General features: G+C 43.8%; 2 protein-coding genes across 2 annotated transcripts; both read right to left on the bottom strand.

Moving 5' to 3' along the window:
• Positions 1 to 12,276: 12,276 nt before the first annotated feature.
• Positions 12,277 to 13,311, bottom strand: rps4 (ribosomal protein S4). The gene has a single exon. It carries the CDS (start codon positions 13,309 to 13,311, stop codon positions 12,277 to 12,279), a length of 1,035 nt encoding a protein of 344 aa, YP_005090384.1.
• A 2,844-nt stretch (positions 13,312 to 16,155) lies between these two features.
• On the bottom strand, positions 16,156 to 16,836 carry rps2 (ribosomal protein S2). The gene has a single exon. It carries the CDS (start codon positions 16,834 to 16,836, stop codon positions 16,156 to 16,158), a length of 681 nt encoding a protein of 226 aa, YP_005090383.1.
• Positions 16,837 to 22,465: the final 5,629 nt, after the last annotated feature.

Genomic DNA, 22,465 nt, shown 5'->3' with positions numbered 1-22,465 from the left:
GGAATGACTGAATGAATGAAGATACCACAAGTAAGGAATAGAGAAAAAAAGGTTTGTTTTTAGTATCCGTCAATATGGTTTCTAAGAAATGTTCCAGTAGTCGAAGCAGATATTCAGAATCAAAGCAAAGTAATTATTAATTAATCTAATTATTATATATTATTATAATATTTATTATTATTATTAGATTAATATTAATAATAATAATAATAATAATAAAAATAAATATATATAATTTTAGGTTATGACCCGGCGGATCGGTTGAAATGAAATAAAGATCGGGCTATTCGGGATCGGCTAGGTGATCGACTCCTTTCTTTCCATCTCCTCCCTCTGATGGTGAAACCGTGATATATCAGCTAGCCATGGACTGCTGGCTGCCTTTCTATTAGGTAGTAGGCATCGGATCAAAGGGGAATCGAACAGAGTATCGCTCTATCACATCGGGTGGATAGGTACGGATTAACAGTTGAACGTGGGGATCACGGCAAAGATATGCCCTTCCCTGCCATCCCCACTCCCCCTGAAAGCGGCCGAGTGCAGCGAAGGTGCATTCATCAGTAGTAGTAGTAGCTAATTCAAAGGCGGAAAGGGATCTGTTCGAACCAGAACTGAGACTGGAGAAGAGGGCGAATCCCGCATAGACCAATAGATCGAGATCCATAGTCCATTTCGGATCCAGATCGAGCTTATTACTCGCCCTACTTCTAAGGATAGATAGAAAAGGTTGGAGAGGAACGGAGCTAGAGCAAGAGCCTGTTCCAGAGCCGGCAGAGGCAGAAGAGTTTATGCATATACTTTATAGTTGTTCCATATTGAGATCGATCAGATTCCATTCAAGTTAGACCACCAGCATCTGAGTCAGCAGAATCTCAGTTAGTTTCGAGTGGGATAAAGGCAACAAAGGCATAAGAAGCAAAGACATAGGCTGTATGGGCACTAGTCATATTAGCGGTAGAAAAAGTATGGGAAGCTAGGATGGTATGGGCTGCAGCATAAGAAGCTACGGCATCACAGTTCAGTTAGAGACAAAGGCCCCCGCACTCTCTAAAAACAACAACATAACAGAGAGAATTCCCGATGTGGGATAAACGCTAAGTCCAATCCTAATTGCGACTTTGGAAGAACCAAGACTAATGAAAGCAGCGAAGGTAGCACCACATGTAGAAGTAGAGGCAGCCCCCCACCTATGCAAGCATCATTCCTTCTAGTTCGTACGGTCCCAGAAGCGGCTTCCTCACCATTTCGCCTAGTTAGAGTGCCAATGATAGGAGGTACCGGTGTCGGCAAAGGTGTACGGAAGAAAAGGTAATAAAACCTTCGCTAGTTTCCCCTTACCAAGAGGTAAATCAATAAAGCCAGCAACTGTTCAAAAACCCGAGAAAGCTATCATCTCGCGTGGATCCATACCCATAACCACCGGTATCTTCACTAATTTGAGATAGGTGTGTCCAAGTCCTTTCTTTGTCTTATTCATTATTTTTTTTGCTTTTCCGGCCTTTACATGATCGGGTGATGGATGTGCTTCATTGTCTTCCGACTGACGGGACATATAACCAAACCGCGCCCCTTGCTCGGTCAAAGTCATTTGTTTTCCTTCGATCTCAAAGCTGCTACCGACTCTTTGCCGGTAGATTTAAGTGGAGGTGTCTTGTTTAGTTTGTTTGGCCGTCGATTAGCCGAGTCATGGATTTATCTTATTCTATGTGCTTTTGGCTTCCGGTTACCAGAAAAGGGGCCTTCGCCCAATTATATGTCTTCCGGTTTACAAAGGGGCAACCTCTACTCTAGGGTTTTACAGTTCATGGCACACTCACGCATCATATGCTGGTGTGGTATGCAGCATGGAGGGTACGCCCTGGGGTGAAGTTCTTTGATTATGCTCTACTGGGCGATGACAATGTCATCGCGGATCCAGTAGTCGTGAAGTCATATCTTGAGGTTATGGAGGAGTGTGAGGTGACCATATCAAAAGAAAAGTCCGTCCCTAACGTGAGTGCTCTAGAATTTGCTAAGAGATTTATGGTCTATAAGGTTACACTTGACTTTAGTCCTGTGTCCCTTCGGGTTCTCCGTACTCTCTCTTCTGGAGTTTCCACTTTCCTGTTTTCGGAGCTGCGAGTCAATTTGCTGTGTTCGTACAGGTTACGCGGTGGATCTTATAAGGTCTACTCACGTCAAGGTCTTCCGACATCTAAACGTTGGAAGCGCCATTATCTCTTAATGTTTTCGCCGACTGGCAGACTTCCTTTACCATTGAAGTTTTGGTTAGCATTTCCAGATTTGGGAGTGTTGACTGCAGAGCAGTATGGAATGGTAAGGGCGTTTATCATGGAGCGTGTACGTCCATCAAACTTCAATGAAGTTGAAATTGATCGGATTCGTACTTTCTATGGTGACGATGCAGATTGCATGTTTGAAAGATTTTTGAAAGATGGATGGAGTATCATCTCCGATATCTGCATTGGTATGCTACTGCATGGTTGGACTACTAGAGCAACGGCACTACTGCAAGCTTAAGAAGAGAGTAGTGGCTGTGAGTGCATGGTTGGTCCTGAACCAGAGATGAGGTAAGGATATGTATACCTGGGTGAAACTTTTGATATTGGGTTTATGAGTTGCTTGAACCGACTCATTCGAAAGCGTTGAATGCATAATGATGAAAGACAAGGGACTGGAACTGATTGCTGAGAAGGCATCTTGTTCAGCGAGCAGCAGATTCAGCGGGCGAACTCGGGGGACAGCGCCAGAACCCGGCGAGAAATATTTCGAAACCATCCGTTGTGTTAGCAAATCATACGAGTCATAGTTGTTTAGCTCTGAGTCCATGATTAGTCAGCAGAAAGAAGAAAGCTAGCTCCATTAGTTGTCATCTCCTACTAGTCGTCATCTCCATCCACTACCCCCTCGATGACCGATCCCGAATTCCTCCCAAAGTCATCTTTCCTTACCTATCCCCATAAAAAAAACCCCTCTTGCAACTCACCGAAGAAAGAAAGGGCCTTGTAAGACCGATGTGAAAGGAAAGCGAATGAAATGTGGAGCACATCCAGAAGAATAGAATAAGCAAGCAACTTTTTTTTATAGGAGTAGTGGTGCTTAGGAGTTTGAGCTCTTACTTTTCGTAGTAGTAGTAGTAGCTGGTCTAGTCTATTGGCGAAAGGAAGGAACCCGACACCGCTGCTTCTGCCTGATTGTCTGAAGTGAAGTAGCCTTCCCGCTTAGCTTTCATTTGACACTGAACCGCTGTTGCTGACTACCGGGATGTAACCGCTGCCCTCGGTCCTAACAGCTTATTTACCCCTTAGATGAAAAAGGTCGGACCTTACGCTATTCCTTTCTCACGTCAGAAATTGCGGTCCGGGTAAAGCTCTACCCTTAATACACCTTCGGAAGACTACGGGGGTAGACTGATAGAGAAAAAGAGTGAAAAGATCTTATTGTATTGATTCCCGAAGTGAACTTACCGTGATTGCTTTAGGAGTTAGCCCTCAGAATGTCGAGATGGATTACCTTTCTTCTTTCTCTGATTGCGCAGGAGCAGTGTCCGGGTTTCCAACAGCCGAAGCCCCTGCCGCTTTCCCTGAGACTGGTGCCTACTCCCATGAGAAGGAGGACACACAAGAGAAGTGGTTTTTCTACGATCCGCTTGCTTGAACGGCTTGATTGAGTACCTTACTGGAAAACAAACCGCCTGGAACTGAGTACCGAACCTTGCCTACCGTCCCAACACAAGGCAAACCTGTCATTCATCGGGCTAAACTTTGATTCATGAAGGCAAGTCGGGAAGTCGAGCAAGGAAGAGATAGCTAGCTTTGGGCTTCCCCTAAGAGAAAGAAGAGACTTTTAAGTTCAGAAGCCAAAGAAACCCTCTTTACCTAACTTTGGCTGGTATACGAGTGGGAACAGGCTCAGTTCAAAAACCATATCTGTCTGTAGATTCACAAAATCTATCTCTGTTGGGAACTGTTGATTAACCCATATTTCTGTCTTTCCTCGATACCGACATTCTAAGATGTCGAGGTGACTTCCTCATGCAGAGGATTCAACTGCTTATTAAGGCCGAGACAGGGCCAAGCTCAATTCCATTGTTACGGGGTGCCACGCTATGCGCTTTCTTTGCTTCATCTTTCTCTGTCACCGTGGATTCCCTTTTGTCTTTATTTGAAGTAGATTAGATTATTTAACTATGAAAATGGAACTGATCCCGCACTATAACCTTATGAGTCTTTCAGTCCCTCTGACTTTTCATGTCGAGATGAAAATAGAGGGGGATTACCGTTGAGAATTCGAGATTCCAATCCAAGCTGTCGAAACAACTGCTGCTTATTCAGGTACTGGTACTGGCTAATGCTTTTCTTTCTCCTATCGAAGATTCTCGAAACTCTCAATCAACTGTGGGACTCCTTTCTGTCAGGGGAGATTCCTTTGATAGTTGTGGAGCTCTGTTCAGAGAGACCTTAACAGACAGAAGCCCGAACTCATTACTTGAAATCGTGACAAAGGCTCGATATGATAAGAAGGTAATTCAATTGTCTCCGGACTGGTAGTAGGACCTGGGCTAGAAGTCGTCCGGTCTGGGTATCACTTTTTTTATCAAAATAAATTAATGATTGCTCAAGTAGAGATAATGGCCTCAAACTTGTTAAGACAACGAATGAGTCTGCTTTCCCGAATAGGAAATTGGCCTAATTCTCAACCGGTATCCCATTAAGTAGGTCGAGCACTAAGCAATATTCTGCGAAATTTGAATAGCTTCCATTGAGGACTTCTAGAGTGAAAAGTGATTTTCATTAATGGTTTTTTGCTATATTCGCATTTCAATTCTAAGCCACTATTTGGGGGATATGTTATCGTCTTGATAGACCACCCATACGGTCACTTGAAAAAGAAAATGAGTATTGAAGACTCTTCTTTGTGAAAGAGATTTCATAAGCTTCAAATTGGTCAACGGAGGCTAATGCACTATCTCCAGACTATCGAAGATGAAAGAAACTCTTGAGACTAGAGGATACAAAGAGGAAACTCCCTTTTTGCTTGGCTTGACCATATAGGGCAGCCCCACTTCCAGTATTGTTGGAAGAAGCAGTGCAGTGTAAGCAGGTCAGTTTCGGGAAGCAGTGAAGGAAGCAGAGATAGAATTTAGGAATGCAGTCACGTGCCTTACAACATTAGGGCTTCTAGACTGGCTATTGAAAGGTACGAATTCAGAAGCCGAGAGCAGCAAAGATGGCAATTCCAGCAAAGGAAGAAGCGATCGAGTTGTCGAATTAAAACCGGTCTACTAAGGCCCTATTGAATTAAGCGAGAGAAAGCTCAATCGATGGAAGGGAAGAGAACAGCTACTACAGCTGGGAAAGTTTCTTTGGATAGAAGGAGGGGAAGAGAGGAAGGGGTTGGGTTTCCTTGAAAATCTTTGAGACCAATTTGACGGGCCTTCGCTCGTGGAAGAACTGGGCCGTAATAGCGAACTCTTTACATAACATAAAGTAAGTCAACTTGCTCGATGTGGGCTTGCTCCTCTTGGCAGCCTTCTTCAAGTAGGCTTCTTTCTTCGCTAACGCTTGGGAATTCCTAGAGACTGAGCAACTAAGTTGAGTTCTATTTCTAGCTTTTTTTATAGCTATATATTTCGTAACTGGGCAGCCAGGTCGAGCGAACAATCGCATATGTAAAGGTGGGCGAAGACACCTGGATGGGCCTTTACTGAAGGAAGACTGTTGATCCCTTCGCCGACTCTCCTGTTGCAAACGTCGTTTCATATTTCGAACTAGGGTTCCCATTTTTTTAGTGTAAAGTGAGCCTGAACGCACTTCATAAGTCTTGGTTGCCTGTTGCTCTTTCAGCCTATTCCCCATAAGGTGAAATCCATATCCCCATATCCCGAGCCTTGCTTATACAGTTGAATTACCCCCGACCTAGATACGAGCGCGTTGAGCCTTTCAGCGCATTCCGAAAGAAGCGATAAACTTACTCGATAGGGGTGAAAAAATCGCTTTTAACGCGCGTTTAGCAAGCTTTTAACACAGGACCACAAACACAAAAGCCTGAAGCTTCTCGTTAAGAGAAAGAAGTTCCTAATGACAACTGATATGTTGAAGCAGGGTGGTGGGCGGGGCAGGAAGGAGCCTCTGAACAACCTGATGAACCGCGTTAAGTGTGCTTTTCTGGCGTCTTTGAGTTTATGTTATGAGCCAACCTTTTCTGATCCTAGTTCATAGTAGGGCAAAGCAAAGAGTCCTATGCCCTCTATTCTGATGATATGGATTCGACTTGTCGGGTGATTATGGAAAAGTGAGTTGTCCCTCTTCGGAGTCAAATTCTGGTTTGGATGCAGATGATACTGAGACATCGCCTGATGCTGAGGGATCAGGATATTTTGTTTCAAGAGAACCTGGATCCTTTGGTTCGGGAAAAGCTGCTTCACGCTCTTGCCTCGGTTGCTTCGCAAGCTTGCTTGTCAGCTTGCTTTGCTCTAAGTTGACCTCTTACCTTGAAAAGGAAAAAAAACCTCGACCTAAGTTATTCAGTTAGTCCTTTTGAAAGGATATTAAACCCATGCCTTACGGGGCCCCCGTGGATTTGTTTTACTAAATATTGTCTATGCCTACTTTCTTGTATTTGAGAAAGAAAAGTCCAGTGCTTTCTTTCATTGTCTATCTCGCCTAAGGCTTCTGTTTCGGTCGACTCTACGGTTGAAACAGTAGGTGGTGCTGCGTCTTTATGGTTCGGCTTTTGATGCCTCCGTTCAAGACTCACACTCCTTGGCGGACTGGAACTTAGTTGGAAAACTCAAAAGCTCTGGCTCGAGCTACGCTATGGCTCTTTGTGCAGCGGCATTTGCTTGCCCAGTTGCTTCTGTCTTTTGGCTATAGACCCTATCCACACCCTTCTTGAAAGGGGAGGAATTCTTCTCCCACTCGCCACCCTTCCTTGTGCGCGGCATTGCGTGAGGGCGTTTGACGCGCCACACCAGCTCTTCCTTTCCCACCCTCCGAAGTTACCCGTGAATCTCCCCTTCAGATCTTACCACCGAACTGACCTTCTGCGCTCTTCGAAACCTTTTCCGATTCGACAGAATGGTAGTTTTCAATCTCGTTTGAGTAGGTGAGAAGTATCAGGCTTTCATCCGATTTCTTGTGGATTGGATGATGGATAAACCAGCAAGTAGGGTCTTGCCTAGGTTGAACATGCAACTAAAGGGCTGCGCTATGTAAACACAAGGTTTGCTCCAGCCTATGAAAGGATGGTCCCAGACCTGTCTGACCTACCGTTAGCTTTGCTAAAGCAGTACTCCCAGGGTAAGGACAGGTGGCATAGCGCAGCCCTCACCGATGTGAGTGACTGGGCACCACATCTCGACCAGCTCGTCCCAACGGAGCGAAGGCCTCCTCAGCGCGAAATCCTGACATGAATACAAACAATTTGGTGGGTATTTCAGAGGAGCCCAAAGGCGCTTTCTATGAAATCCTATGGTCATGTCTTTATCCTAAGGGCTATAGAACTATCTCTGGCAAGCATTAAGCCGTCGAACTACCGACTCTATAAGCTTCTACGTGCTATATTCTCTTCGCCTAACACATTCAACTACCTTTTCTTGAAAGGAGTCCGACTGCTGCTTTAATACAGTCTGTTTAGGGTCTCTTTTTATGCGGCTCCCCTTCCTGGGAGGTAATTACCGTTAGCGTACAGCACCCCTCGTAAGCAACTCGGCTACCCCGTAGGCCTCCGGCGCGCACAACAACCAAACCACTTGACTTCTTCAATCTATTCGTTTGGATACGCGGTAAGTAAGGCGAAAGAAGCGCGATTGCGCAGCTCAATAGGGCTCCTGTGAGTCCGAAAACTAGCTGCCTATGAGCTATCGAGACACTGGGAATGTGTATCGCTATTAGTGCCCCATCAGGTGAAAACTTTGACCTTCCCTCTTCGGCCTAAAAGACAGACAACCAAAGCCCGAGTAAGGGTACTTGGAGGAGGGAAGCCGGCCATCCGCCTCCTTCCTTTAGATTACTAGGTCTGTGAACTGAGTCATCGGATGCAAAAGGCGCATAGCCGACATCAACGTGAAGTGCAGCCCTTATCTTTTCAGGTCTAGTGCTAGACCCTGACCGGTTAAACCGCGACGATCAAATGCTTTCATATGGTTGGCTGGCTTCGATAGAAACGAAAGGGTGTTAATCCGCACGGAATCGGATAGGCCGAGGGTTAGAAAGCCGCCTTAACGCCTTATCCAAGAAGTTGCCCTTCTGAGGCTAACCCGTCGTACCCCTGCGCGATGGCGTCGTAAGAGGCGTGGGCTGCTTCACCAGCGTGAAAGAGAGGGCCGGCTGGGAAAGAGAGAGAACCGGGCCGACCGCAAGACAAGATAGTTTGTGGATGGAAATCCAAGGAGGTGGCTTACTTATGAGCAAAAAGGGAAGTCCCCTCGCCTATCAACAAGAGAAGAGTGTCTGTCCACAGGGTTTTTACGGAATCCTGTTTCGATATGAGACTCGTCCCCTTTCGGTCTCGGGTTGATGAGGTCTTCATCCCGGTTCCCAATTTTCTTCTCTATATTTCTCTCTGTGAGATAAACTGCTTTGCTTCCATTCAATCCGTGCGTTCTCCGGGTTCAATGAGTAAGACATAGTTGTTTGTGATAGTGATCTCTAGAAGTTGGCTAATCTCTTTCAGAAATGTTCTTTGGGATCACTAAACTGTTTGTATAGGATGAACAGCTGGGCAGTGGGCTACAATGGAGGAGTGATGAGGGTCGTTTGCGTACTGTATGTCTTCCCCCGGGTGTTAGGATCCCCTATGGAACGATGGAGTTGAATCAAGGCACCTGCTTGCTTGGCCGAAGCTCCATGTCATGACTGAATCAAGCAAGGGAGTCTCCGTCCTTTACGGTCCATTACGTCTTTCTCTTACTGATCCCCCTCCTCCCTCTCCCTTCTCGTTGCCTACCAAGAAAAAAAGGACTTTGAAGGTTCTGTGCCGATCGTGTTCTCTCGTCTTTCAAATGGTGAATCACCGAAGCCAAATCCATCTTGCGCAGACGGGAGACGATGATCGAAGTCAGACTTGAGTATGGGACGAGAACTCGCTGATTTGGATTCGAATCAAATGAGACTGAAAGCACCATTTCTTTTGACATTGGACTTGCTCGTCAGCCTCCTCTTTATGGAACGCAAGGTGGCAGCTCGCTCTCTTCTTATTTTTCTTGATTAGCTATCCACTCACAAAAAACCCTTTTTTCTTTCGATTCAGTGGCTGAAGGATGAGTTCTTCCTTGAGTTGTCTTTGACCGACTGACTGGGAAGCTCAGCTTGGGAGACAGATGCAAAAGGAGGTGATCTTGTTGCTGACCGAGTCTTGACCTCACTCCTGGCTCTCGAAATGCTCAATCAGGCTTTCCACTGATTCCTACCAACCAAGGCTGCAAGTGCGTGCTGTTGGCGATCCAGAATGGTCTACCTCCATTTGGGAAACTCAATGCTCCCATTGGCCATGAGGCTTTTTTAGTCATTTTAGACTGCGTCAGTGGTCTTTGATCCACATCCTTAGCCGAGACAAAGTCAGTCCGCGAAGAAGCAAGAGGGAGGAGCCTACGCTTGATTCGTATAGAATTGCATGATTCACCTAGAGAGGGCGTCCTTCTTCAACTTCAATTCACGATGGCACTCAGGTGAAGGTCAGACACTTTTCCTGACATGGCCTCCCGTACAATCTCTCTGTTCTGTGTGTGAATGCCGATTGGGGAATTCGAATGAAACATCCTCCGTTGACGATGATTTCCGTTCTCTTTTGTCTTGTTGGTCTCGAACATGGCTGTCAGTCTTCAGTGAAACTGACGAGTACGGGAATCCCAATTTGCCTACGGGGCTCTTCATTCTGAAAGCATGGATTGCTTCTGAGAGCCTAGTTCGGATCCCATACAAAATAAGAAGGAAGGGATTTGACGTCACAACAAAAGGTTGATGCCTTGGAAATCGGCGAAAGATAGCAAGCGCGGCTGATTCGGGTTCCTATGCAAAAAGAAGATGCTCAGCAAGCTAACCTCGTACACAGAACATCGGAACAAACTCAGGCTCAGCCAGGGCCCTACTCTCTTCCATCAAGAGAACAGCTCCATCCCTCAATCACCCTATACGGGATGAAAGACGTAGTTCCATCCCCTCTTCTCTGTTGGTTGAGAAGCTCCACGCCCTTCTCCTTTTTTGGTAGGGGAACCGTTTGCAAGGGAAGAGCCAGCAAGAGCAGCCCAGAGATGAGAGGAAGAGGCTCAGTATCCACTGGTTTCAGTAGTAGGAGTTGCCCATTGTTCACCGAAGTCGTCAGAGAGGGAATCCTCTCACTTTTCATTGGACAAAGAGGCTAGGTGTAGGTCCCGTGATCGGCTAGAACAGCCACCAGGGCTTGATGAGTCAAGAGCAGGAGAAGAACTTTTAGAAAGGCGACAATCGTCTGCAAGGCAGGATCCATATTCCATGGGGGAACTCGCGTGGACAGGAAAGCGCTTCTTCTTGGTCCTCTTTCTTTGTCAAATGGGCAAGACATCACTATGAGGTGTAGCGACTACGGTAGTTGATGTATGAATTCCGCCTTGACTGCTGAGAAGCTACTACTCTTGCAGCTGGTCTAGGAAAAGATTGAGGATTTTGTCCTTCTTCCTTTGATTCTGATATTTTTCTTTTCTTAACTGCCGAAATGTTCTATAACTTTTTTTGACTATGTCTTTAAAGTATGCAATGACGTCATTCTCATTTTGACTAAAACAATATAGAGCTAGATATGTCTGTATCTTAGGGAGAAGTACTTCCTCAAGGTTGAGCATTTTCTTTTGTTTATGATTTTTTATTTTCTTTTTTAGGAATAATTCATTCATTCTCTTTAGGAATTTTTTCATGGGTGCCTTCATAAGTAAGATGCCGTTTGAGTGAATCAAGACAAGTACTCCTAAGACTAGAGTATAGCAGGGTTTACTGACTTCGCGAATGAGTTCCAAGCTTTTTGAAAAGAGTTTGAGCTCGGCCAAAGACTCTTGAAACATCTGTTGGAAGCTTTGGCTTACCCTTTCAGACTCTGGCCCCTTCTTAATAGCAAATAGTAAGTCATCTGCATATCTTACATACCAAAATTCCTTCTTTTGACTAAAAATATGAAAATGATCTGTTTATGTAAAAAGATATTCATAAGAACTGGAGATAAGGGGCTTCCCCGCTGTATTCCTTTTTCAATGAATGCAACACTTTTTCGATTCTTATCTTTGATATCAGTAGCTTCAATCAGATTACAGAAGGCATCATTACCTTGCCCAATATGCGCTCTTAATGTTCAAATGTCGAATATGAAAAAAAAATATTCTTAAAACAACCAACGATATCTGCTTGAATGAGTCTATCAACCTTTCCCAATTTTGGAACATGAGCGAAAAAGGTGATGACTCCTCTCCCTTTTCGAAACCCATGGAAGTACGTTAGAAAGATGTCTTCAAAAACGATGTTCAAAAGCCGCATCCATGACAATGATGTCTGCCTTATGGGGCTGTGTAATGGGTCGCATCTCCCCCGGCTTATGTGGTTTAGGAATGCATGATCGATACATCGAAGAGAACTGAAAGGAAGAATTCATTAATGACCTCTTAATCTCCTCCACTTGGGACTTGTCAAGAACGTCGACTTTATAAGTAGAAAACTCTTCCCAAAGGTAGTAAATAACACATAAAAACTTCCTAAAAAAATCTTTTTTTGATCTTCTTTCTCTTGTCCTCCTTTGTAAAAAAAAGAAGATAATCTTCCGTTTTTTTCCATTTTTGACAAATGTTCATGGTCTTTTTTATTCCCCTATGTTGCCCGTGTGAAAAGAAAGAAGAGAAATTGGGCCATGTTTCCCGAGAGAGACTGCCTTCTCTCAGGCCAGCAGTCTTCTACTTCTAGTCGACTGCTCTATGACGGTCTGACCTCTTTCCTGGGCTCTGCTCGCTCGTCTACGCTCCGACCAATTCAGTAAAAATGGAAAAAACGAGGTTTCCTTGCTTTAAGTATAAGACATAGTAGTAGTAGTCAAAAAGGCAATCAATCAGAATCAAGGAAAAAATGAATTAAAGTAGTAGTCAAAAAGTGCACTTTTTCCATTTTATATATTTTCTAAATCAATTTTGATATGGGGATCCCTATCTTTATCTCTATCCACGGAGATACCTATCTATATAGAGAGAGATCTATCTATAAGATCGTTACTATCCTCTATCCGGATAGATATGTCCCTATGAGCGACTACGCCGATCTTTTCTTATGTGTTTTGGCCACGTCCGTTTCCGCTTCGAAGAGGAAGGTTTGGATCTTTCAATCTTATGTCGTGAGGGATGTGACCGATGTTAGGTCCATAATATACCAAAGCTTTTGGTGTTCTATGATTCACCTCCGAATAATGAGTAGGTAGTTCGATCCTTTTGATTCTTATCTTCCTAGTAAACGGGGATCCGGAGCAATAGGTCGAATTACTATATAAAGAAGACTTGTAAACAAAAGGACTTATTGTTCGAGTAGGAAGATTTCGGTTTTTCTCGTTCCTTCTCTTCAATAAGAAGAAGTATTTGAAATGAAACAAATTCCTCTTCATTCTGTTGTGCTCAGCGAAGGAACTGCCTAAGCATACTTTTTCGGATCCAAACTTCTTTGTTCTTTCTAAGTCTTCTTCTTGCATAGAAGAACGCAACTCTTGCAAAAACCGGGATTTTAGTAGTAGGCGGCACCCCCTCTGAGTTTTGAGTAGGCGGAACCATTCTGTTTTGGTTCTTCTCCACATTCTGACCGGCAGGAATTTGCCTATGATTTTTCCAACTGATATGTCGATATAGAAAGATCTCCTTATTTCTTCACCGCGGGTTCTCGCGTAATTTTCTTGAAAAGATATTAGATCACCGTGGGAAACTTTCAAATGAGTAATGCTTACCAGTCTATTATTCACACAAACCCTTCGATGACTTATCGGCTGCCTTGCTTGAGGAAGAGTGTCACTAAAATGGAGACGAACCGGAATCACGTCCGATCTTGTTTCTTGATTGAGTAGAAAAGGGATATATGAAGTTCGTTCTCTTCCTCTGTGCATCTCCCTTATGGGTAAATCCCAATAATAAAGGGGCAACTTTCGTGTAGTTTGTGATTTGATGTTACTGTTTAGATTTTCTCTCAGAGAAAGATTTCTTTTAATGGATCTCCTCTTGTTCCTCAATCTTCGGAGAATGCGGCGTTGTATTAGAGAAAGTTCTCTGTTCCGAACATTTCCTGGAAGTAGACGACACATTTTAAATCTTAATGCAGGCATGGCATATCTCGTTGAATCAGTCTTTTTCGCCACATCGCGTATAATGGGAATCGAACCCAATTCTTCCACGACCCCCCACGAATGGTCCTCCCTTAACTCAATTAACTACGAGAATTCCTGTGGTTGCCTAGTTGTTGTCAGTTCTCATAAGTCCTAGATATACTACTTCGTAAACACTAGCTGAAACCCTGTACTTGACCGACTGCTAGACAGTGCTCAGGTAAAAGACAGTGTCAGAAAGCGAGCGGGAAAGCTCAGAAAGTGTGGCGTTCCGAAGACCTACCTGCTCTGCTCCCTATTGCAGAAACCCGGACCTGCCTCTCCCGCAGTAAAAACTCTCCTCTCCAGTGGGACCCGCCCTCAGGCTGGGCCAGAAGCCTCGTCTCCTTCAACTGATTCAAGTGATTCAGTCACTAGGAAAGTAATCTCACTTAAAAAGGGAATATCTAAAACTTAGTCAAAATTACAACGCTAAATCGAAAGTCCTTTTTTTATATACAACACAAAAATATTCCTCCCTTACGAACAATAAAATCCAGTGGATGGTTTGGAAGGCTTCTAGAGTGAAGAAAGTTCTTTACCACCGGAGACCGGCTTTCGTGAAAGCACCTTTGGGCGATGGTTTCTCGATCCTCTCTGTCACTTGAAGGAAGATAGCCACTTTCATTATATAATTCTTTTCATTTTCCGTTTTTTTTTAGGTGGCGACTCCATTTCTATTTTAGGGTCCCTAACGAGCTCGCTATGCTTTTACAGCTTGGCGACTCCACTGGGGAAAGCGGATTCAAGCCAAAACAGGAATCCCCTTTTACCTCCCAAATCACCGGTTTCCAACTTGCTTAATTACTCACTTTATGCTTGATCGCTTAGTTTTTTTTTATATTGCTAGTTTACTTGCGTCTTTTTAATGCTTAATTGCTTCTTGCTTCATGTCTATATTCCATGCTAGGTAGTTTACTTTACAATATTTATTTATTTATTAATAAATAAATAAATAATATTTATTTGTAACGGGGATCGCGGATCACGCGCAGTGAGAGCGAAAGAGCTGTGTGATAGGCAAAGGATTCCACCAAGAGAGGATTGGAGGAAAGAAAGTAACCTACCATGAGGATGGGCAATAGAGCACGCTTTCCGCCTAGTAGACAACTAAGCAGGAGGGAGGGCTAGTTGGACGATAGAGAGCCTGAATGAAACTCTCTCCTTCTACTAGCGCGAGGGACCGCCTGTCCCTCCGTGCACATGATCCTGCCCCCCGACGGGGGAAATGCATTCTAAATCAAGGAACTGTTATAGTTGGCATAATTGTCAGTTTACAGAAAGACATTTGCTTGGTGATAAGCGTTAAAATACGAAAAGTGAAATGGCACTACTCGCTCTGGCACTGTAACTGGATCATCTGGATCACTCAGTTAAACAATTGCTGCTGCTGGATCTTTAACGGAATCTACAACTGACAAAGAAAGGAAAAACTTCTAGCTACGCTACTGGCTCTGCGGGATCCGCTGGGTATCAAACTGCTTGCTTCGGTCGAGATCCAGATTCTGAGAGTAGTGATCGAGAGCCTGATTCTGACGTTCGTGAGCGTGACCCAGACCTTCGTGATCCATATACGCCATAAGCAAAGCAAGCACCAGTACTAGAGTCAGTTGTTCCAGATCGAGAACCAGCCCTAATAGCAACAGAGGCAAGGATGGCAAGAGCAAAGCAAGCAGTAGACCTAGCAGCAGATCCAGTCTTAGATCAAGACCCAGCAGTTGATCCATACCTAGTATCAACACCAATAGGAGCATAAGTAGCTAATACGTAAAAAGAACGCACCAGTCACATACCCACTTGTGGGACCTGAACCATAAGCTAGGGTTGCTGGAGCAGAGCAAGAAGCATATCCATACGTTGATCCAGTCAAAGAACCAGTAGTAGATCCCTCCGTACCAATAGCATTACCGGAGCTAGTCCTTTATCCAGTTGAAGAACGAAGAACCAGTTGACGACGTTACAGTTCCTTAAGCATAACCAGTATAGACCAAAGATTTTTATCCATATCCAGCAGATACGAGGGTGACAGTACGAGTACCAACAGTAGCATATCAAAGTACAGATCCTATAGAAGCCAAGGTATAAGCATAGCCAAGACCAGTAAACCCACACCAGCAGTCGATGACGCTTTTGATATAGGCTATGCTATTGACGAAGTTATTGAAGCACCACTACAACCGCCAATAGCAGTTGTTGAACCAGTAGCTCTAGATCGAGAGCCGGATGCATCAGTCGTCAAGGCATAACCAGTTGGTTTACCATCACTAGAAAAGGCAGAAGTAGCAGCATATGATCAACCACCATTAGTAGATTAGTTCGATCAGCACCTGACAAGGTCTTTTGTTGTCGGCACCATTTGGCTTTGGCTTTGCACCTGGCTTCGCATCTGCTGGCTTTGGTATTTCTTCTTCATAGTCTGATGCCTATGGTAGAGATTATCAGTTTCGTGATCAAGATCGTGATAGGGTCCGCAGGCCTTTCTATCTCTTGCATTCATCTTATCTTTTCTATTGTGACGCCTGTGCGCAAGGTGCCCGCCCGCCACACTCCCCTTTCTCCTGTTCCATTGCAAAAACAGGGCCTCGCCTTACGTCTTCAGATAGGGCGACGATAGAATTTCTTCTACCGTGCAACAAGACTACAAATGCAAATTTCAAACTCGCCTTTGTTTGCTCTCTTCATCGTCAGAGCGCCCCGCCCCGGGACGTTGGCTGCTGTGTACGAAGATTGTCAAAGGCTCGCACTTGTTCCATCCAGCCCAGCCCGAAGTCGTACTATTCTTGTTCAATCCATAAACTGGTCCCACTAGCTGGGTATTTGACCACTCGACCGATCAAAAAAACCAATTCTTCTTGGAAAAGGTCGATCGATGAGTTCTTTCTTCTCCTTCATCGCAACGATTCTTCCCCGTTCAAGAATCACTGTTTTCGTGATCGAATGACGAAATAGATATACGAACTGTATAGGATCATTCGCTGGAATGGGATAAGTGATTCTTTTATAGGATCCCAATGGGATCGTAGAATCAACTAAGGATGCAATAGGTATTTGTGATCGATCAGCTTCCAGTATGACCGAAGACTTTCTATCTGCATCCAGAATAACGACACAATCAGGTTGTTGGTTCGACCCTAAATTGATCTTCTTCTTTCTCGAACGGATTTTTTTCGGACTTGAACAAGAATTGGTCAAAAAAGCCCCGATCCTCCATTGAGAATCATTGATACAGCTCGCCATTTCTTCCATTATCTCATATATAATAAATGTCTCGGTCTTTAAAAAGAAGGAACGGCCTTTTTGACGAATGGGAGATCCTATAAAATGAAAAGCGTTTCGTAAACAAATCAGTGTCTTGTCTGAATCGAGAATAGCAATTCCATTTCTGGAACCACAGATATAGACTTTGAAATGGTGAGCAGCTACCCGACGGCCGAGATGTGCGTTCGTACTAAGTAATTTAGTACAAACTATAGAATGGATTGTCATTTTTTGTTTTCGTTTCTCGAGATACAGGTGGTAAGTAATATAAGAGAATAGGTTTGCTGCACTTTCAGTGGACGAGATCTATTTTGATTATTACAAATCTACTTTATTAAAAAAAAGAAAGAATTCTCCAAAAATTCTATTATTTCAAATTGGAAATACACGAGAGGTCATAAATCCTTGCTTTATGCGAGCCACTCCTCAGGCTTATAAAAAGAAATTCTATCTATCAGTTACCACTCCGAGAGCATAGTTAGGGTTCACAACGGAATCTATGATCTACTCAGAAGCAAGAAAAGCCTTTACCGCAGCAGCAGGCAAGATTGGTTATGGGAAATCATTTAAAGAAGATAAGTTCCTTGTTCTTGTTGCTTTCCATAGCATAGAATTAGTAGTCAAAGGGCTTTATACTTGATTTTCACTTTTCAGCCTAAGGATTCTTCTTCTAAATGAAAGAAAAACCATGGTCTCGATCCGGAAGGATCTTGCACGGAGCAGCTACTCTTCCCTTTCTGCCGTTTCCTTCTAACCATTTCATTTCACTCCGACTTATCTTCCCCATATGCTAGACTAGATGTACTTAATATACATAGAAAGGTTCAAAGTATAATCTTTCTATGTATATTAAGTACATCTTCTATCTTCCATTTTGCCTTAACCTTCCTCACTTGAATTATTCTGGTAAAACTTCCCTTTTATACTTCAATATAGACAGAAGAAAGTGGCCCTTACTAATCTTTAACGTTATCTTATAATGGAGGAGCAGAGCACTAGGTTGTATGCAGCACAGACAAGATGATTTACCCAGCAGCAGCTCAGAGAAATTGTTGGTATTGTCCTCCTAAGGCTAAAGTGCCCTTGCTGGCTACCTTTTTTCTGTGGCATCAGAAACTGTCCACTAAAAAAGTCAGTCTCTTTGTTCTGATTTACAGAAAGTTTCATCCTTTAGTTTTCATTTACAGTCAGTTGAGTATGCTGCTATGTTATACTGGAAAGATCTTTTCCAAGAATATTCAGCTGCTGCATTGTGGTGTTCTCCAAACACAGGGATCTCTGCTACATCATCATCGCCACTAAGAAGTGCTGCATTCCATTCAGGGTCGGTCGACCATGCATCATCAAATTTTTTTATTCACTTCAACTTCAGATCAGAATTCGATTGGGCTAATGCGCATCTTTATTCATTCTATCTAACCGAGAAGGATCTGCCCAGTCAATTGAATACCAAAGAAAGCAGTCCTCTGTGTCCCGTGCGCAAATCTCATATCTACTGTTATGGGAAATTCTCATCGAGCTATGATTATATAGCAAGTACTGTTGGGATAGTAGAGGCGTAGTCATTATAATATATATGGTAGCTAGTAGGGGTGGAATCCGTGGCACCAACATAGAGTAACTATGGGATTGCTGGTTTTCCTAATTCTGAAGCTGAATGTTACAGATTAGCCTGTTGTGATTTACCAAAGCCAGAAGCAGAGGACACATTAGTTTAGTAGCGGGTTCTCAAGCAGGTATCAATTCTGCTTTTATTTGACCTTCTTCCTTATCTAAATCCACTAGGTTCTTAAGTATTTGCATGCAAGAGAATGATTGACTTATAGGCGGATGAAATCCTCTATTCCAATCAATATCCCATCCCGGAACTTCTATCTATCGGCAAAAGAGACTAACTGATGGACTCTTTGGAATGAGAATAATATATATCCGTCTTTCTTATTCTCATTAGCTTCAGCTTGTTCCTGCTCATTTCTATCAAAAACGAGATGGACTTGACTTACCTAGAGTGAAAATAGCATAATTTGACGTCGGAGAGGGTTAACTAAATGAAAAGATGCGCAGGCGCTTTCACTTCCTTAAGAAGGTCCCTTTAGGAATTGGAGAGTAGGGCGCAGATCGGTCCACTCACTAAAGCCCTGTCCCTAGCTCTATTATCTATCCCCTACCTAAAAGTTAACGAGAGTCCAGGCCCTTTCGATCTACGGTTTTTTTCCAGTACTCTAGGTCTCAAAAGTGCTTTCTAGGCGGGCTCTTGATCTCGGGTTGCTTTGCGAGTAGAATATTTTTAGTTATCGCCAGTCTATCTTCATTTTCCTTGCCTTCTCTTGCTAGGTGGAAAGTGAGTGATTTGGATTCTTTATATTTAGTATAGACAATCTTACCCTTCTCTCAAACCATGATGGAATTTCACATAGAGCCCTAACCTTAGCCATACATAAAGCACCAACAAGATCAGTTAGAAGCTCAAGCGGTAAAGAGGCCCGCACAGAAGAGGGAGAGGCCCTGTTTTTCAGACATAAAGTTTTGGTCCCCTGTCTCGGCTACAAGCTCAGGATTTCAGTCTTCAGCTATAAGAACATTCGAACAGAGCATAGCATTCAACAATTATACTAAGGCTACACAAAGAAGAAAGACTCGAAAAACACAACAACACTCGAGAGATTTCGAAAACGGGGTATTCTTCTTATTGATAGAACTTCTTTAACCAATCGCCATTTACAATGCCCGGAAGGGGTTGCCCATCGAAGGTTCGGAGTTTGTATACACTATTGGTAAACGCCTCGGTCACCACAAACCTTCATAGTTCCTCGCAAACTTCGAGTCAGTGGCGTGCATTCGAATGGCGTCTCTAACTTTTCATACCAAACTCTCCTGGACTGAATACTCGGACTTTCACTTTCTTCGCATAAGCCCTCGTGATCCGGCGCTGGTAACTCTGTGAATGATTCAATGCCCCTTTCCTCTTCTCATCCAGCAAATCCAATTGTGCTAGCCTGTTGTCATTCTTTTTTTCCTCACAACATTAATCTTCTAACAGAAGACGCTGTGGGGTAATCTCCAACTCAACAGGCAAAATGGCTTCTGTTCTGAACAAAGGGAAGGGTCTTGCTCCTGTGGGTGTACGAATGGAAGTACGATATGCCCATAGAGCGAAGGGCAACATTTCATGCCAATCACGATGGGTCTTCGTCATTTTTTCGAGAATGATAATCAGAGTGAAGTTAGCTGCTTCTACTGCTCCATTTGTCTGAGGATGAGTTGCGGCGGACTTTTTTATGGTTAAAAAAAAATTTAGTAGTGAAGTCTCTAACCTTCCTATTCACTAAATGTCGAGCCATTGTCGGTAATTATCTGGTACCCTAAACCGACAGATGATATGCTGCTTTATGAAACGAATAACCTGAGTGGCTGTAATGCTAGCGTAGGATGCTGCCTCTGTCTCTGTGTCCGTAGCCTCAGCCTATGCCTTTAGGTCTTCACTTAGAAGATCAACCACTGAGTTGGACTGCTCTCCTTACTTGCACTTGCCATTCAACCGGGTAAGCTCATTCTTTTTTTTTGCCTTCTCTCTTGCTTGCATGTTATTTAGTTTATGCGTAGATCAGTGTAATTGGCCCATTTAGGTGGTTTGTTGAAGTCTGTCTTTGTTGCGATCTTTTTCCGTTTGTTTAAGAAAAGATGGAAGAGAAAAGTTCCGCTGCAAGAATCAAATTGAGCGTTCTTGTAGCTCGTTATACTGTTCAAAATTGTAATAAAAGAAAACTGTGTTTTGAGTGGACAGCATTCAGGGAGTTCTTACACACTAATGGTGGCTTTTAGAAGGAGTTCTTGCTGCTGGGTGTTTTGAACCATTTTTCTTCTTTTTTGCCTCGGTTTCTTTTGAATAGCATACATGACAGAAAAGTGTTTGTGGCTTACTTGTCACTCCCACAGCATTCTGCCCTGCTTGCGGTTCTTTCTTGTTCTTCTCTCTGTGGCCTTCTTGATCTGCTGGTAACGAGCAGCTTTCAGCGAAAGAGTCCTGCAAGTCCTTACCTTACTCCTGGGTAGCAATTTCGCTATGTAGTCAAGAAGAGTTTCTATTAAATCCAAAGCCTTCGTATCTTCTTGCGGAAAACCAACTCCTTTTCAACTGTCTTCACTTTGTTGTGCCATGTCCTTCTATTAATATCACTGTCCTCCTCGAGCCATGGGGAAGTGCTCCATCTGCTTTCTGCACCTTATTCTCTGATGTCCTCTTGTTCTTTTCCAAGGATTGCTTCGAAAGAGGGGGCGGGCCGGCTGCGATGCTCTTTTCCTCTCCAAAAAAAGCAAAGAAGGAGGGAGCCGGCTGCTTTAACGTTTAGTAGCCGCCCTTCCCTCGATTCATACACAAGGTCACCAGACTCAAATTCCAATAAGGTAGTCTTGTTGGAAGGAGGGACTTACTGCTTGCTCCGAACGATCCAGACTAACGTCATCTAATCAAACTCATCCGGATTGTTCCAAATCATTCGAATGTCGGATTCGGCGGCCTTCTGTTACGAAATCGCGTCTATTACGTCCATCCGGCCCAGTCGAAGATTTCGAAATACGACTTTTTTAACCGTATAGTTCCAGTGAACATAGCCCTACTATGGTAAGGGGTTGTTTTCTTATCTTCGTCCAACAACTCGGCCCATTCCTTCATATCTTCAATTGTGGATTCGTGGGAAACTCAGAATGAGAACTCGGAGTATCATCCTTAGTGGACAAAGTCCGGTGCCAATTCCGTCAAAGCATACTTTGCGGCTAGACGTTCTGCCTCACTTCTGTTTGATAGTTTTGCTTGGATAGTCCCTCCCCTCGGGAAGTATACGTAGGAGAGTTAGTTGGTCCTTCCGTCATAGTCAACGGGTAAGAGGTAAACCCGCCTTAAAAAGATATAATAAGTAATAGATCAGCCTTTCTAATTCGCCATGGACGAAATTGGCCCAGACAAAGAACTCCTATGGATCTCTGAAATGCTGTAGCTGAAGTGAGTTTAGAACAGGATTGATAAGGTCCTTTTTTATTTAAGCTTCAGTTTGTTATAACCCATTTTTTTCTTTCTTTCAAATGAGTTGGCTTGAGGCCTTCCTTTGTAAAAACCCAATTCAGACTTGACTGTTGCCCACGGGTTTAGGCCTATTTAAAAAGCCCATTTGCTTGCTGTTTTGGTCGCTTTCAAGTCCAAAACTTCCTTCCCTATGGCTTCGAGAAGGGTAGGGGTCTTTCTCTAAACCTTGCAGCTGACAAATGTTGTAAATAGCCCTTCTCTTCTATTGTAAGCAATTCTTGGTTCATTGTTCCTAACCCTTCTTCTGTATTTCGTGTGTAGATCTTGCCGTCAGCAAGGCTTGTCAGCAAGCTTGCTGCACTTACTTTTCCATAGTTGTTTTAACACTATTCTGCTCCGCCATAGCACCTCTTCAATGCGAAATCAAAATGTAAAGGCGATGCTGCTAAGCTTCTCACCCTTGGAAGAATTCAGATGTTCGGTACCCCTCTTGTGAGGCACTTTCTAAGCAGTCCGCAGTTTCGTCCCCGAATAACAACTCCTCCGAGGAAGCGAGGACCTTCTTCGATCAACCTTGTGACCAGGACCTGACAACCTTTCTGCGACTACGTTGGCTCAATCTGCAAACCTCCCTGTGAATACGTTGGCCCAACCCACAGGGGCGCGATCTGTATGTCCGCAACAAATTTCCTACTTTCAGCGCGTTAGACATGCAAATATTTGCGAGACTCAATGGACAGCAGGACGGATTGATCAGGCGGTCAGATTCTTTCCTGCAACTTTGAGAGATGTCGCCAATGATTTGTACGTGGATCTCAAGGAATAAGCCCTTTCTTT

Source organism: Phoenix dactylifera, mitochondrion (assembly GCF_009389715.1).
Source record: "Phoenix dactylifera mitochondrion, complete genome".
Lineage (NCBI taxonomy): Eukaryota > Viridiplantae > Streptophyta > Magnoliopsida > Arecales > Arecaceae > Phoenix > Phoenix dactylifera.
Note: the sequence above shows the minus strand (reverse complement) of the source record. Positions and strands in the feature narration are given on the sequence as shown.